Source organism: Microtus ochrogaster, unplaced genomic scaffold (assembly GCF_000317375.1).
Source record: "Microtus ochrogaster isolate Prairie Vole_2 unplaced genomic scaffold, MicOch1.0 UNK25, whole genome shotgun sequence".
Taxonomy (NCBI): domain Eukaryota; kingdom Metazoa; phylum Chordata; class Mammalia; order Rodentia; family Cricetidae; genus Microtus; species Microtus ochrogaster.
In genome coordinates, this window is record NW_004949123.1 from 2,721,077 (window position 1) to 2,736,201 (window position 15,125).

Sequence of the window (15,125 nt, forward strand, 5' to 3'; positions counted from 1 at the left end):
AGGGCGCCATGTTCCTCCGCATCATGCTTCACAGGGCGCCATGTTCCTCAGCATTATGCTGCACAGGGCGCCATGTTCTGTCAGCATCATGCTGCACAGGGCGCCATGTTCCTCAGCATCATGCTGCACAGGGCTCCATGTTCCTCAGCATCATGCTGCACAGGGTGCCATGTTCTTCAGCATCATGCTGCAGCGTCTCCATATTTTTAGTGTTAAGTGTGAAATGGCCAGGACTGCTAGGCATTTTATTTTCCTTTTAGAAAAAAAAAATCTGTGTTTACTAAAAAGACACATGTTATGTTCTTCAAACAGGATAGAGAAAGAAAAAAAAGCAAGAACATATACAAATATGCCTTAAATGGCATAGTTTGGAATTAGCAATAATCATTTGCCAGCAAGTGTACCTAAATTTGGTCCAGTTAACTGCATTAGCTTCTCCATCTTATGACAACACTTCATAGACGATTGTGTTATGTGCTGTATGGCTTTTTCACTGCACTAAACATAATAAGGGTACACCCTACTGTGAGGTGATTCTTTCTAAAGCCCACAAAGTTTACAGTTTCCATGGTTAAGTCCGCTAATGAGGGTGGAGAGTCTTATAAATTTAATTTGATAGCTATACCAGGAGGCTCATTAGTTCTGCTCCAAAGAAATGTCTTACTGTATTAGTGTGCCAGCCCGGCTGATGCTCCTGGAATGCATTATATTAAAAAAAAAACAAACTACTACCTGTACGTGAAATAGAGTTTTGAGTCTTCTGTGCTTTGTACATCTTGTATATTAAATTTCTTGAACTGTAGCCATGCAATTATTAGTCATTTCTATTTTGGTTCTACTGAGAAATCAGAAAAATTCAAACCCTGATTATTTCTTAAAAAATGCATTAAAACATTTATGAGACCTAAACTCAAAGTAACTTAATCAAATTGAGTTTTATGAAAAAATAATGACAACTCAAGCAGTTAACTTTCAAGACATCATGGAGCTAAAAATGTCCAAAATGAGATAATGGTTTATTTTGTTGCTTTGATATAGTGAAGGGCTGATTGAAGAATTTATAAGATTTCAGATTGAGAGAAAGACTCTGGGTCCTTGTAAGACTTTGTCCCGACTAATAAAACTAAGAAATACAATTATGCGTTTTTGAAACTCCCCATTTGGCCCTCTGTTTTTTTTTTTTTCTCATGCTGTTTTGCGTTTTAGAGTTTAAGAGGATGTGTAATTACATAATGACATTAAAAGGCTTATTTCGGGTACTACATGTAGATAAAAATTTTAGAGGTTTTTTTTTTAATCTCAAAGTATTTTTGGAGCATTTGTCTGGTGTCTAGAATGTGTTTTTAAAAAAATGTGGTTATTAGTTTGTGGTTTTTCTCCTTTCTACTGCACATTTATGATTTCACAAGCAAATCAGTTTCAGCTGCTGGCTGATATGATAACAATGATATATGAAATTTAAAATATTTTTTAGGGGGGAGTTTTGGAAGCTTTAAGAGTGTTTTACTATTTTATTTAACAAAGGGAGAATAAAAATAGGATTTGGGCGGCTTTTTATATTTGGCAGTTCTCTCTTTCTGGAGTTCCTGTTTGTAACAGGAAACAGTACCAGTGCTTAGGCCTTTAGAGAATTTCGAGTAGCGGGCGCGCATGCCGAACAGTGTTAGGAATGCATTGTGCAACAGGCCCCCACACCCCTCTGCACTAAGTCTCACCATTCATAAGGACAGGCACAGTGCAAACTCCGAAGTGTAACAATGTGTTGGGTGCACGGAAGAGACACAAAGGCATTGACTACACCTCAGCTTACTGGGGACCCCGGGAGAGGCTTCATCTTCCATCTTCCTAGAGGGATGATTTGTGAGTTGAGCTTGGAAGGGCTAGTGTGAGTTTGGCAGGCAGACGATGGGAGGAACGTTCTAAGTAAAGAAAACACCATGCCCTATGTGTTAATAAGAATGTCTTTTGAGAACTGTTGATTCCTTAGTGAGGATAGGAAGTAGGCCGTCTTGGGTGGAAGTTGAGAGAAACGGCTGAGGAGAAGTTCGCAGAACCCAGATGGAGTGTGTGGTGACTAGGAGGTGCTGGGTAACAATAGAAGAGTTTGGGTCTCACAGAACTCTGACTGGGGTGGAGACAAGATTAGGACTTAGAGTGTAGAAACCTGCTTGGTGTCAGAGGCGTGAGCAGATGATTGGAAGGAGAGAAGCTGGCTCCAAAATCTAGTTTGAAGCACTTGAGAATAACCTGTTCAAAAAAATATGACAGCCAGGCAAGTGCTCTCTAGGGCAGGACCAAAGTTAACATCAGTGAGATCAATGAGACGTAGGGATGGAAAGGGGATGGCAGAGCCTGGGATGCCCTTCAGATCTTGGCTTGGGTTGCTACACCCATGGAAATGCTGCTGTTTAATCAAGCACCCTCAGTAGCTCGCTCCTCCTGGGTAAGGGTGGAGCAAGCTTGGAACTTATTGGATGGAGAGGTCTGTGGAACAATTGTTTAGTTGGACATGTGAGTCTGATATCAGGTGTGATTTCTGGGTTTGGCGGGCATACTGCAGAGGAATGGCCTCATTGGGTAAGAGTTGATATGACAATGGCTGCGATCACATTTGGAGAGTATGTAAGATAAGAATAAGAGAGTGAACATGTAGGTGACAGCAACTCTCTAAGGAGAAAGGAAACCATGCACGACTGAAGAGTTGGTAGAAATATAGGCTATATCAGCAGGACAGTAACAGTACTGCACACAAAGCATCCTCTTGTCCCCAAATGGAGATGGATGTGGCGTTAGAATCCATTCTCTAGAGAAGCAGTGTGTGAGACAGAGTAGAAAGTATCTCTCCTGTCCATCCAGAGGTCAGGACGTTCTGGAAAACAGATGAATGTAAGGGCGAGGGTGGAGTTAGCTGACACAAGTCAGTCAAAATTATCACAGTGTGGAGAGGCTGATGGTGTCTTTCAAACCTTTTGCTTCTTCCTTCAGTATGAGTGTTGAATTTAAGGAAAGCCTTGCTAACCTGTGTCTTCAAACAGGAGCTGGTCAAACACACCCATGATCCTACTGAGAAGGCGAACCTGAAATTGGCTCTGGATGCCATGAAGGTAAGTCAGCTGCTGCTGAAACATGCCCTAGTCTTTATCTGCCTGCCTAGAAGCCATGGGATTCACACTGCTAGTGTGTGTATATGTACTCGTTAACCCTGTCAACATTCATGCTTGTTATTGGTGAGGAGAGTAAGGTAACGTGCTGAAATAGATGTTTGTCATGTCATTTGTGGTGGGTTTGTTTGTTTATTTGTTTTCTGAGACTGAGAATTCCTGATACTTGCTATGTAAACCAGAGAGATCACATATTCCCAGCATCAGCCTCTGAAATGGAATTCTTATATAGATTTAAAGGCTAGACAAAAAAAAAAAATAAGTAATGCCATAAAACCAAGAGGTATGATCAAACTACTTTTGTGCAGTTGGCCGGCTTTTATAGCCTCCAGGAATGACTCAGATAGTGGTTTTGTTCCACGTTCTTCTCACAGTTACTTTTGTAACTGCTGCCTTGAATGAGTAGAGGGCCATAGGTGGCGTCAGAAGCACCGGTGTGGTTTTCTCTCAGACCCGTCCTCTGCCAGGTTGCCCATGATGGATCCTGTAAAAGTTGACTTCACTTTGGGTTTTTGTTGTCAGCTAACCCTGAAAGTCAAGAAGACACAGAGAGGGATAAAAGCAGGTGATGTGAACTTCTTGGGGGGGAATGTCTGAAAGCCCAAATTTCACATTATGCTTAGTCAACTTGACTCTGAGCTGTGACTGAAACAGAATCAAGCACTTGTCTTGTGAGGAGTGACAGTGTGTTATCTAAGTGCTTAACGGTGCCCCGGACCCATCTCAGCACTGCCTGTGCTGGTTGGATGAGCTTAGCATGGGTGTCATGACCTTCACTTGGTCATTTATGGAGGCCAGAAAAGTAACAAATGTTGTTTGTGTCCTTAAAGAAGTCGTTCATGGATGGGTCCTACCGGAAGCCAAACTTCCACTGAGAATGTTGTTTATTTGCAGAGTTGTGTTCCTATTGGATGCTTTAAAGAAGGTAAAGAAAGAAAAAAAAAAGGAAGAAAAAGCTTAGAAAACAGGGAAATGAGGATCACACAAAATAAAAATAGCCAGTTACAGTATGGGAGGATGAGGTAATGCTTTAGCAAATTAAAAAACAAACAAACAAACAAACAAACAAAAAAAAACGAAACATTTTTAAAATAGGTGAGGCAGGTGGAAAGCATGACCGAAGGCTTCCCTTCAGTTTATTCTGGTTTGTGCAGCTCCGTTCTTCACCTCCCCTCTGTTCCTCCTTTATTGACTCTGAAATTGAACTAGCCTTCATGACTGAGCCTTCTCCAGAGCTAACAAGACATTAACGGGTTTCAAAAGAGCCCCTTGCTAGGGCAACATGTAACTTTGTTACTTTTTCCTCACTGCTAATCCTTCAGCATTGCCCTTCATCGAACCCGGGGTCAGATGCACCATTGTCAAGGTCGGCCATTAATGCTCCTGAAATTTAAATTCTCCTGACCTACTTTCCTCCCTGGCTTTGCATTGCAGCAGGTTTTTTTTTTTTTTTCCTTTTAAGACAGCAGATCCTTACTCTCCTCATGGGTGTGGTAAACCACAGCTCTATGATTCTTCAGCCATCCCAGCTGCACGCCCCATATTTTAAAATTGGCTTTGAGATGCAGCTTTGATTGACTGAGTGCTCATTTTATTGTCATTGAGAAGTTACGGTGGTGACGTCCATCACTGATGGAATTAATGATGTGTTTTCCTTTCAAAGCGGCATGTATCTCTAATCTTCCAGCGTCTTCTTTCTGCACCCTTCTCTCCATTCTTTAGGACTTGGCACAATATGTGAACGAAGTGAAAAGAGATAATGAGACCCTTCGTGAGATCAAGCAGTTTCAGCTGTCTATAGAAAATCTGGTATGTGATTATCCTCCCATCCTGCCTCCCCTCATCCCCAAATCGTGGGACACTCGGAAAGCTGTCCTTGAGGAAAAGATGGTTTACCTTCACCTTTCGGGTATCAGGCATTGGTTTTTCCCCTTGTATTTCTCTTTGGCCTTCCCACTCGTGTGATGTCACCCGTGACCTCAACGTTGTTAAGGTAGTTCTGTTGCTTGCCTCCCTCCCTCCCTCCGTCTTCCCCTGCCCCTTCTCCCAGGAGTCCCAGAGGACAATAAAGAGAGTCTGAGTTTAGGTGACCCAGATAGAAAAAGTTCTTTTGAGTTGCTTGTCATTTTAACTAGGGCCAAAGAGTGAGAAGCCAGACGTAGGTATATTAGGTCAGTGGTCCAGGGGGATGCCTTAAAGTCCAGAGATGGGTAAGAAGTACTTTGTGTTCAGGAAGCTGAAAGGCAAGCGTGATTAGAAGGGAGAACGGAAGGTGATGAGCTCTGAGGTCACAGGGCATGGGGTTGCATAACCCTGTGGACCAAGAACAGCTTAGGGCTTCATTGTGACTGCCGTGGAGATTGAGGGCAGTTTCTGTCTGTCCTGGAGTGTGGTGTCCAAGACCTGTTTATATTTCAGGAAGTCCCTTTATGAAGGCAGCTAGGTTGCTATTGAAATGGTTTCCAGAGAGCAAGGAGGACTGCACTCACCTGTGGGAAGTGCCTAGCAGGACGGCTTTGAGGTATTTTTGGCAAGGTGATGTCACTGCTGCATTCTGAATCCCCCTGCACATTCCTTTCTTTTCCCATACACAGCCACTTCTCCATATCATGGTGCCCTCACCTGCTTCCTCGACAAGCCCCGAAGCCCCAAGCAATCTCTGTATATAGTTATGTTTTAAACAGCTGCTTTCAAATTCGCCTTCTTTCCCAGACTCGCTAAGACTTTCCTGTTGCCATCAGCTGTCACCCCTTTAAAGTATGCTATGATCTGAACTTAAACTATCTTCTGAACTCGTTTAGTGAGTAACTGCCCACATGTTTAACATCCTGGGAATTATACTGTGCTGTTTGCAAGTCTCCCGTTTTCTATTGCTTTTTGTGGTTCTACCACAAAATGAACATATTCCATTCAGAGCCCAGAGTATTTTCCCCATCATGGTCTATCAAGTCCCTTCAAGGTCCTATCTAAAGGGAATCCCATTCCCTAACCTTCCATCATCCTTTCTCTTTTAGAATTCCATAGTATATTTCCTGACAGCTATGTAGCATTGGCAGTATAATAATATGATTGACCTTAAATTGACCACCATAAACATATGATATTAAGTATATTTACAATCTTCTATACCCATGGTTTCTTCCAGCCCCAGAGCTCTTACATCTGTGAAACTGTGTTCACTGAGTGCATGCTTTCAGCACTCTGTTCTTGCTGCAGTTCCTGGGAACCATTCTTTCTGGCTTTGAATCCAGTACCTGTGTTCCCTCTAATATATAGAACCGTATGGTATTGGTGCTCATGTGGTCAGTTTATTTTATTTAGCCTCATGCCATAAGCATTCATTCGTGTTGTCGAGCATGAGTTTTGTTTCCTTAAGGCTGTCGTTTTGTCCAGAGAACATCTGTTGCCTCCCTTTGAAGAATCGTAAACAATGCTGCTGTGAATGGGTCTGCCAGTATCTGTTTGAGGGCCCCGCTTCCATTTCTTTTGGTTCTGTAGTGGAATTTCTGAACTGTATTGTAATTCTGTGATTAAATTTTGAGTGATAGCCATTCCATTCTTGACAACAGCTGCCCCAGTTTGCATTCCTACTGGTAATATAAGTGGATTCCAGTTTCTCCATGAACTTTGACCAATGTTGACTTTCAGATCTCTTTTTTTAGATGTTTTCTTTTCTAAGCACACGTGCAAAATACTTATCCAAATAGATGTGAAATTGTGTCTGATTCTAGTTTTGATTGTATTTTCCTAATGATTAAAGCATTGAACATGGTTTTGTATATTTGTTGGACATGTTTGGAAAAATGAATACCATGGCTACTTTTAAAAATATTTTATGTCCCTGCATAAAATGTTATGAAAATATCTCACTTAATTGTTACATCAAAATTTTTTATCCTAGAACTCTTAGCTCAAAGAAGCCATCCCTGAATCCCTGGGTGAAATTATCTCCCCTTCCTATACTCTGCTTTTGGGATAATTATGTATTTGCAATTACATGCATGTGTAACTATTTGTTCCCCTGTGGGTAGTGTGTTTATGAAGATAGAGGCTGTGTCATTTCATCTTGAATGTGTGACAAATATTAGTTATTAGAATCTTCCTCTAGTAAAGATCATTCCAGTTATTTCTCTCTTTTGGAATCTAACTTCACCTTTAAAATAATATTTCATTTGCTGAGATTATAAGTAATTAATGCATCCTTTTTCTCTTCCCTTTACTCCCTCCAAACCTTTCCAAGTTACCCTCCCATCTTGTTCTCTTTCAAACCCATGGTTTCTTTTTCTCTAAATATTGTACAAATGCACTCAGTTTGTATAATGTTACTTATATGCTTGTGTTTTCGGAGCTGACCATTTGGCATTGGATAACCAGTTGTGCTCCTAACTCGGAGAAGACTATTCCCTCATTCTCAGCCTTTCTTAGTTGTCAGTAGTTTTTGGTCTAAGGCTTGAGTCCTTGTGAGCTTTCCCCTCCCACATTTTCAGGTCTCGTTGTCTTTGTTCAGCTCGTGTTTAGGAAGTCAATCTGGGGGAACTCCGTGGGTATAGCTTCTGCGGTATCTTAGGCAGCACCATCTCACAGAAAACTTATTGTTCCACCAACTTTTACAATTTTTCTCCCTCCTCTTCTGCAGTGGTCCCTGAGCCTAAGGTACAGGAGTTGTGTTGTAGAGATATCAGTTGTGATAGAGCTGAATAACTCTGTATTTTTATTGTTTTTTTTTTTTTTTTTGCAATGGTCTCTGTCTGCTGGAAAGGAAGTTAGTTTCCAGGGCAAGGGGTGGGAGCTACACTTACCAGTGAGCCTAAGAATAACTACTGAGAATGAAGTTAGGGATTGTGCTGGTTTAGCAAAGTGATGGTTGTAAGTTCTCCTGTAAGGTCCGTGATGTCACTGGCCCTGCATAGCTAAATAGGTTTCCAGTCCCAGGTATGATTAGAGAGCTCTCAGTTGCTGTCAAGTTATGTGTATCCCTGTGGTTACTGTGTCATGTTGGTCATTGTGGTTCATAGGCATCATAGCTGGGAAGGACCGTTGGTCGCTTCTGTCCCTTGGAAGCTTGAATGGTAGCTCTGGTACCATGACAACTAGTCCTCAGGGGGTTCAGAGCCAGCCCTGGTAACTTCCCTTTTAAGATTATATGTAAGAGTACTGTCCCCAGTATGTCCGCTGTAATTTCAAAGGACAGATTGATTTTTGTGTTGTATTTTGTATCAAAGTCTTTCGCACTTTTAGAGTAAATGTATTAAAATAAGTAACAAATGATATCAATTGTTTCTATAAGTAGGGTAGTTGTCCAGGAAAATGTCTTTACTAATGTTTCCTTCTGTTTGTGATTGTGGAAAGGTCAGGCACACTTTTTATATTTTATTTACAAACACGTTTATGTTTTAGAACCAACCAGTTTTGCTCTTTGGGCGACCTCAGGGAGATGGTGAAATCCGAATCACCACACTGGACAAGCATACGAAGCAAGAAAGGTGAGGAGAGGGGAGGGCTGTGCACTCTCAAAATTAATAGCCGCTAGTTGCTGTCATAGGAGTCTTGGGGTGGGCGTGGCCAGGCAAGGGGACAGGCCAGTCAGTGGTCCCTTGCATTTCCTAATGTATGCCTTATGGATGACCTCATTTTCTAGTCTTCGCCCTGTTAATTTGCCTGCGTTTTTAGGGCCTAAATGAAAATCTTTGAAAATGAGACAGGTGAAAAAACGCCTTCCAGTTACAAAATGCCACCAGACAATTGCCACAAAACCATGATTACCCTTTTTTAAAAAGACTCATTTAAAAATTAAAGAAAAATAATGAAAAGCATACTAAGGAAGACGGTCAGATACAGACTATTTAATTACATTTTTATTTAGGGAGATTTCTAGGCAGAGTCCCTGAATATCCTCAGTTCCCCAGGCCTGTAAGCCTCCACTATGATGCAGGATTGTCAGACTGATGCTTGTGTGGTCGTTTCCTGGAAACCCGCAGAACAGAGAGTCGGCCAGCAGGGGGCAGCATCAGCTCTTGTTTCCACCTTGACGCTCTGATTCCTCAGGGAGCTCTCAGGAGCCACAATTTTGACTTTGAGGATGAGGGAAGTGTTTGAGCACTGTGAATGTGTCATTGTCACAATCATTGGTTAAGAATACGCGTGTTAATCACTGGGTGTTTCACAAAGCACACCTATATTGCCGCCGGATGATAAGGTTAGAAGGTTCATTTCCTTCCCCAATTACCATTGCCTTTAATAAGAAAAAAAAAAGGATAAAGAAAAATTAACGCGGAAAGTTAACCATCGCGTTCCTGTTTTTGCAGTTTTCTCTTACACCCAAGCTGCGCTTAAAGTGACCCATTAAATTGTGACACTCGGCATGAAGTGTGAACGCGCAGGCTCTAAAGTTAGCCGGGGTGTGATCTTACACTGTTCCCAATCATCAGTATCATTTATGGCTATTTGCACACCTACCCCAGCTTGGTTTTGCTCACCTAGGAGGGCAGTAGCTCCCTCCTCCTGGGAGGGGACCCAGGAATTTATGTCTTGTCTCTGGAAGGGATGAACAGTTCTCAAGGCTTTTGACCAATTGCTTTTAAGGTAGTACAAGATCTACTATCCTGAGCATGCATATTTTTTTTCTGAGTTTTTAGCTTTTAAATAAAAAGAGATCAGTTATTCATGAGTAGCTTTATGGCCTATCGCGATGAGTATTTCAATAACTCTGCGGTATATGTGTTGTTCTTCTTATGATTCTTCCTTTTCTTTTTATTAAAGTGAGGGGCGTTGGGGTGGAGTGGCAGCGTTTCTCCATCACTGTGCTGGAGACCTCCGCTGCATCTGTGAGCCCGCATTCCCCTGTGTGGCCCAGCCTGGTGTCCTTAATGCCAAAGAAGACTGCTTGGTTGGCATAATCATATCCTTCCGGGAAAAAGCACAGGAGCCCTAAACCATTTCTGTGAGTCACCCGCCCTGTCTCTCTGTTGCAGGCACATCTTCTTATTCGATTTGGCAGTGATTGTGTGTAAGAGAAAAGGGGATAACTACGAGATGAAGGAAATAATAGATCTTCAGCAGTACAAGATAGCCAACAATCCTACCACTGACAAAGAAAATAAAAAGGTGACCTTCTGGGACGTTCCCATTAGTAATTTATGTAGAGCTTTGAATATTCAAATGCAGCCATCCACTGGTGTCTAGACCACCCCCTCCAGGGAAGATGTCTAAATCTGCAGATACTCAGAACCTTATCTAAATGGCGTAGTGTCTGCGGAGAACCCATGTGTGTCTTTCTAGATAATTTAAAACATCTCTGGGTTCTCTAAAACCTAAGACAATGCTTAAATTCCGGAAAACAGCTGTTGGGCCACAGTGTTTAGCAATAATGACAAGAGGAAAGTCTGCACTTCCCGAGTACAGAGATGTTGTTTTCGTCTGCAGTTGTTGACTATTTGAATACGGAGCCTGCAAATCTGGAGTCGGGTGTACCTTAGTGCTCCACGCTGCTGCTTTCTGGGTCAGGCATTTAGTTCTCAGAGATCGATTTGTAGAGGCTCCTGTGAGCCATGATTGGATCATGGCACAGTTGATCTGATCATTTTTAATTCCTAAGATCAATATGGTACCAGTGATTTTTCTCATCAATATGAAGTTGAAGTTGGTTATAATTATCTATATTAATGCTGATAGAATTATAAGGTTTTGTGTGGAGGGTAAGGCACTCTGACAAATTTGGAAATATATTTTTTTTAACAAATGACAATTATTAACTTGAAGAATATCCATTTTCACAGTGGTCTTATGGCTTCTACCTCATCCATACCCAAGGACAAAACGGGTTAGAATTTTATTGCAAAACAAAAGATTTAAAGAAAAAGTGGCTGGAACAGTTTGAAATGGCTTTGTGAGTATTTCTACTTTTAAAATTTTATTTGTGTCTATGGTATACACTTGCACAAACATGTGGTTGCTGTGTGTGGCGGGGAGGGGCGGGCTGGAGGCTGACACCAAGTATCTCCCTTGGTGTCTGCCCCTTTGTTGGACCCAGAACTCACTGATTTGGTTAGACCGCTGGCCACCTTGCCTCTGGGATAGATAGCCTCTCTGCCTCTCAAGCTCCGAGACTAAGGGCCGGCTGCCGCCTCTGCCCAGCTTTTCTTTGGGTGCTAAGGATTCACACGTGGGCATGATGCTTGGCTGGCAAGTGCTTTCCTTGGTGAGCCATCTTCCCAGCCGACATTTCTACTTTTGAGAACTCTCTGCTGTTTAAATCGCTGCTGAGTCACACAGCAGATGTTCCCAGAGTGGCTGGGAGTAGGTACCTGGAGGATGCGCATGCGCATCCGGCTGTGGGCGGGTTATCTGGTCTCCCAGGAAGGGAATCCTGGTGAATTTCTTCAAAAGGAAAAAAGAGGGAGCTCAAACCTTCCCTTTAACTCCTTTCCCCTGGGAGTGTTTTCAGCCTTTACCTTTTAGCCCCTCAAGAAACTTAATTAAAACGACAAATTCTTTTTCTGTAATTAAATGCTGTTTTAATATGTATACTTAAATTAAATAGAAAACCCACACATATGTATATGTGTCCACATCCTTGACTTCTGCTATGAAAACTGATGTTTTCCCTCTGTTTCAGACTCATTGTTTGAATCCTTGCTGAGTTTTGGATATATTCAATGAGGGCTTTGGGACTATGTTTCTTTCAATGTTCTTTCCCTTTCTTAAAGCGGATGCTCAACAAAGAGGTGAACATACCCATACTGGTTCAAAAGAAACGGCACACAGAGCTGTAACTGCTGAGAACACACTGTTAGGTGTTTCTCTGTCATATAATGTTTATAAAATAAGAAGGTGCATAATGACCCTTACAGTGGAAACACATTGGTTGCCCTAAAAGAAAACTTTTTTTAAAAAGAGCGGAATTAAAAGGGAGTGCTTTGGAGGGTTGTCTCATTGTGTTCTGGCATTGTTTATCATTTGTTTTTATTGTATGTTTCGATTTCAGGAAATGCTTGTGTTAATACAACAGTTGAGGTGGAATTGGGATGGTTTTTGAAGTTCTGAAAAAAAATTTAGGTTTTTATTTTGCATGTGTGTGCGTGTGCATGTGTGTGTGTGTGTGTGCATGTGTGTGTGCATGTGTGCGCATGTGTGCGCGTGTGTGTGCATGTGTGCGTGTGTGTGTGCATGTGTGTGTACATGTGTGCGTGTGTGCGTGTGTATGCATGTGTGTGTGTGTGGTGTGTGCGTGTGTGTGTGTGTGCACGTGCACATGCATGCACAGCACAGCACGTCTGTGGAGGTAAGGGAGCAGATTTCAGGAATAGATTTTGCCCTTCTATCACGTGGGCTCTGGGGATGGCACTCGGGTCATCAGCTTTGGTACGAGGAATGTTTACTAGCTCAGCCATCTTGCTGGCTCAAGACTCTCTTATATTTTGAAAGAGAGAATTGTATAGATTTTTTTTTAAAAAAAATAAGCTTAAAACAAGTCTGGGTTCTGCTGTAACCACTGGCTACAGTCTTCACTAAGTCATTTGTTACCTGAAAACCTCAGTCCCTGCATCCATAAGATGGGGATACTGATGTTTAGTGAATTACAAATGCCATCTCTACAAAAGGGCCAGCCAGGTACTGCAATGTAAGCCATATGTCATTTATCTATCAAATAATATCTATTACTAGTGCTGCTAGTAGTAATATTTTATGTTTATGATCCTAATATGCTTATGAGCTATCATTTTCTGCTATTGTAGTATGGCCCTTATACTTGTCCATTGATTATAATAGCTAAGTACAAAAGGTTAGTGGCATTAATGGTTGCCTCATCATGGTGCCTACACTACAAGTTGCATTTACTTTAGGCATAGGTGGCAAGTGGGCAGTGTTGCTCCAGTCTGTGATTCAGAATGGTCAGCCTCATATACTTTGTGCTCCTTCGGTGAGACCCCTGGAGTGTCAAGGTCGAAACCAGAATCTTGGGATGCTGAGGATTAGTGAGTATATCCAAAGGCAGAGTGGATCTCAAGCCTTTGTTCTTGTGGAAAGATGTAAGACTAGAATTTTCTGATGTTTTTCTTTGGCTGTAGAATCTTTGTTTGAGTGAAGGATTTTCTCCAGGGGAGGGCAGCTAAATGTCTTGTTTCAGACGAGGCAGGCTTCTAGGGCTGCATGATAGACATATCAGTGACCATTTTGTTCTGTTTCCTTTTTTTAAGTCGAGTAGCTCATCCTTACTACAAGATAACCGATGAAATAAATGCTAACCATTTCTCGTGTAAAGGGATCTGCAGAGGCTGTCTGATAGGGTGGCTCTCTTGAGGATCAGCTGTCTTTCAGGCTCAGGTTCTCTTCTGCCATTTTCAGCATCTGTCTTCTGTCTTCAATGTTGGCTACTTTAAAATATAAAACAGCTACTACAATTCCATCTATAAGATCTACATGGTAGGAGGCAGAGGTAATCCCTCACTTTTAATGATCCTTTAACAGCATGTATTTTTCTTAAATCAAGCCAGAACTTGGTCATATTACTGCACATGACAAGGAAGGCTGAGATGATCATTCCTCATTCAAGTGGGTTTGAATCTTTTGGGGGTAGGGGTGGGGGAGTGGCTAGCAGATGCAGGCAGCTGGCAGTCACATCTTTGCAAGGTTCACAGGGGTGTATGAGGCTTCAGTTGCTCCTCTGCACTCTGGGAACCTGGCATTCTGCATCTCTGAATACTCTTGAAGCACCCCAACAATATAATGAAGCTTGAGTAGGAGTCATATTTGGATTTTTGAGTTCTGTGGACCCCTTGGGAGAGGTGGAAGGTGGACATGCTTTTCTACAGAATTACTCAGAGTTGAACTTGAGGGTGTCTGTAAGCAAAAGTTATGACATGTAGGAAAATAAAGCCAGGATTTTGTTAAAGTATCAGACTACCTTATTATCTTATCTCTGCAGGTCAGCTCTTGCCAGTGTCCTTAGTCTCAGCCTGAGCCTAATAAGTCTTCCTGGAGCTCTCTGGATTGTGGCTTAGAGGAACAATGAAAATTACCATTGTGGCTGATTAGTAGAATAACTATTTCTAAGACAAATGAAATGCCTTCTAGTCTTATTTACAGAAGATGATAGTTCTGTTTATAGGATGACTAGACTATTTTGTTGTTGTTTAAAATGATTGCAAATATCCTTAAGGCTTTTCAATCCTGTTCTTAGTTTGGAACATTAGAGGAGAAGACAGAGAGGGTACAGGCCTGTACCCGTAAACAGGGAGGATGCACAGAAAGCAAGTCACCTCCCAGACGTGGTGTGAATCCAGCCTCTGTCTTTCCCAAGTGCACCCCCATCCTTGCTCAGCAGTGTATCCTCTGACCTTGTTTGGCCATAACCACTTCCAGCATTTAGAATATGCAGTGAACCACAGTCGAATTTGGCAACCTCCTTAGAAAAGGCTGAGTGGAGAGAGACAACAGTGACCTACTTGGACGGGGAAGGAGGAAGGAGTTTTCTCTCCTGTTCCCTAGTAAAAGGCTTGATTGAGGTTGTGGGAAACATTGTGGAGCTAAATGATGCTCAAGTGCTGAAGTGCTCGGAGCCCTCTCTGAGCATCCATTTAAGTGCTCAAGAGGCTGATTGGTTGGGAGGCATTGCTTGCTTTCGTTTATTCCCCAAGCGATTTTTTGTTGCCATTTGTCTCCTATAATTCCATTTGGTCATCTGAGAAATAGGACGGCAAGTGTTTGTTTTCAGTTAGGCTGGTTTCCACATGGATCCAAGTGCCCACAGTCACTGGTTTTTGAACTTTGGTTAGAAGGCTGTGGATAGCGTCTCAAGTCCCTTGTATTTACTGTGCATTTATGAGTTCTCTCACTAGTTTTAAAGGAATAAACATTCTACTTGTTTTCTAGCTTAGGAAACATTGCTCAGAGGAGCATGTCCGCAAAGTTGAACTCTGTTGGTACTCTGTCATTGCCACAGAGTTTGGTGTCTCGGTGCACAGG

At 42.1% G+C, this 15,125-nt stretch overlaps 1 protein-coding gene across 2 annotated transcripts in view; it reads left to right on the plus strand.

Moving 5' to 3' along the window:
- Vav3 (vav guanine nucleotide exchange factor 3) overlaps positions 1-15,125 on the plus strand; it is a 320,561-nt gene that overhangs the window by 159,048 nt on the left and 146,388 nt on the right. For both annotated transcript variants that reach the window (XM_026789648.1, XM_005367914.2), the window contains exons 11-15: positions 3,036-3,104; positions 4,884-4,970; positions 8,559-8,644; positions 10,133-10,265; positions 10,937-11,046. In XM_026789648.1, the coding sequence (XP_026645449.1) occupies positions 3,036-3,104; positions 4,884-4,970; positions 8,559-8,644; positions 10,133-10,265; positions 10,937-11,046 (485 nt within the window). The remainder of the gene's footprint in view (positions 1-3,035; positions 3,105-4,883; positions 4,971-8,558; positions 8,645-10,132; positions 10,266-10,936; positions 11,047-15,125) is intronic.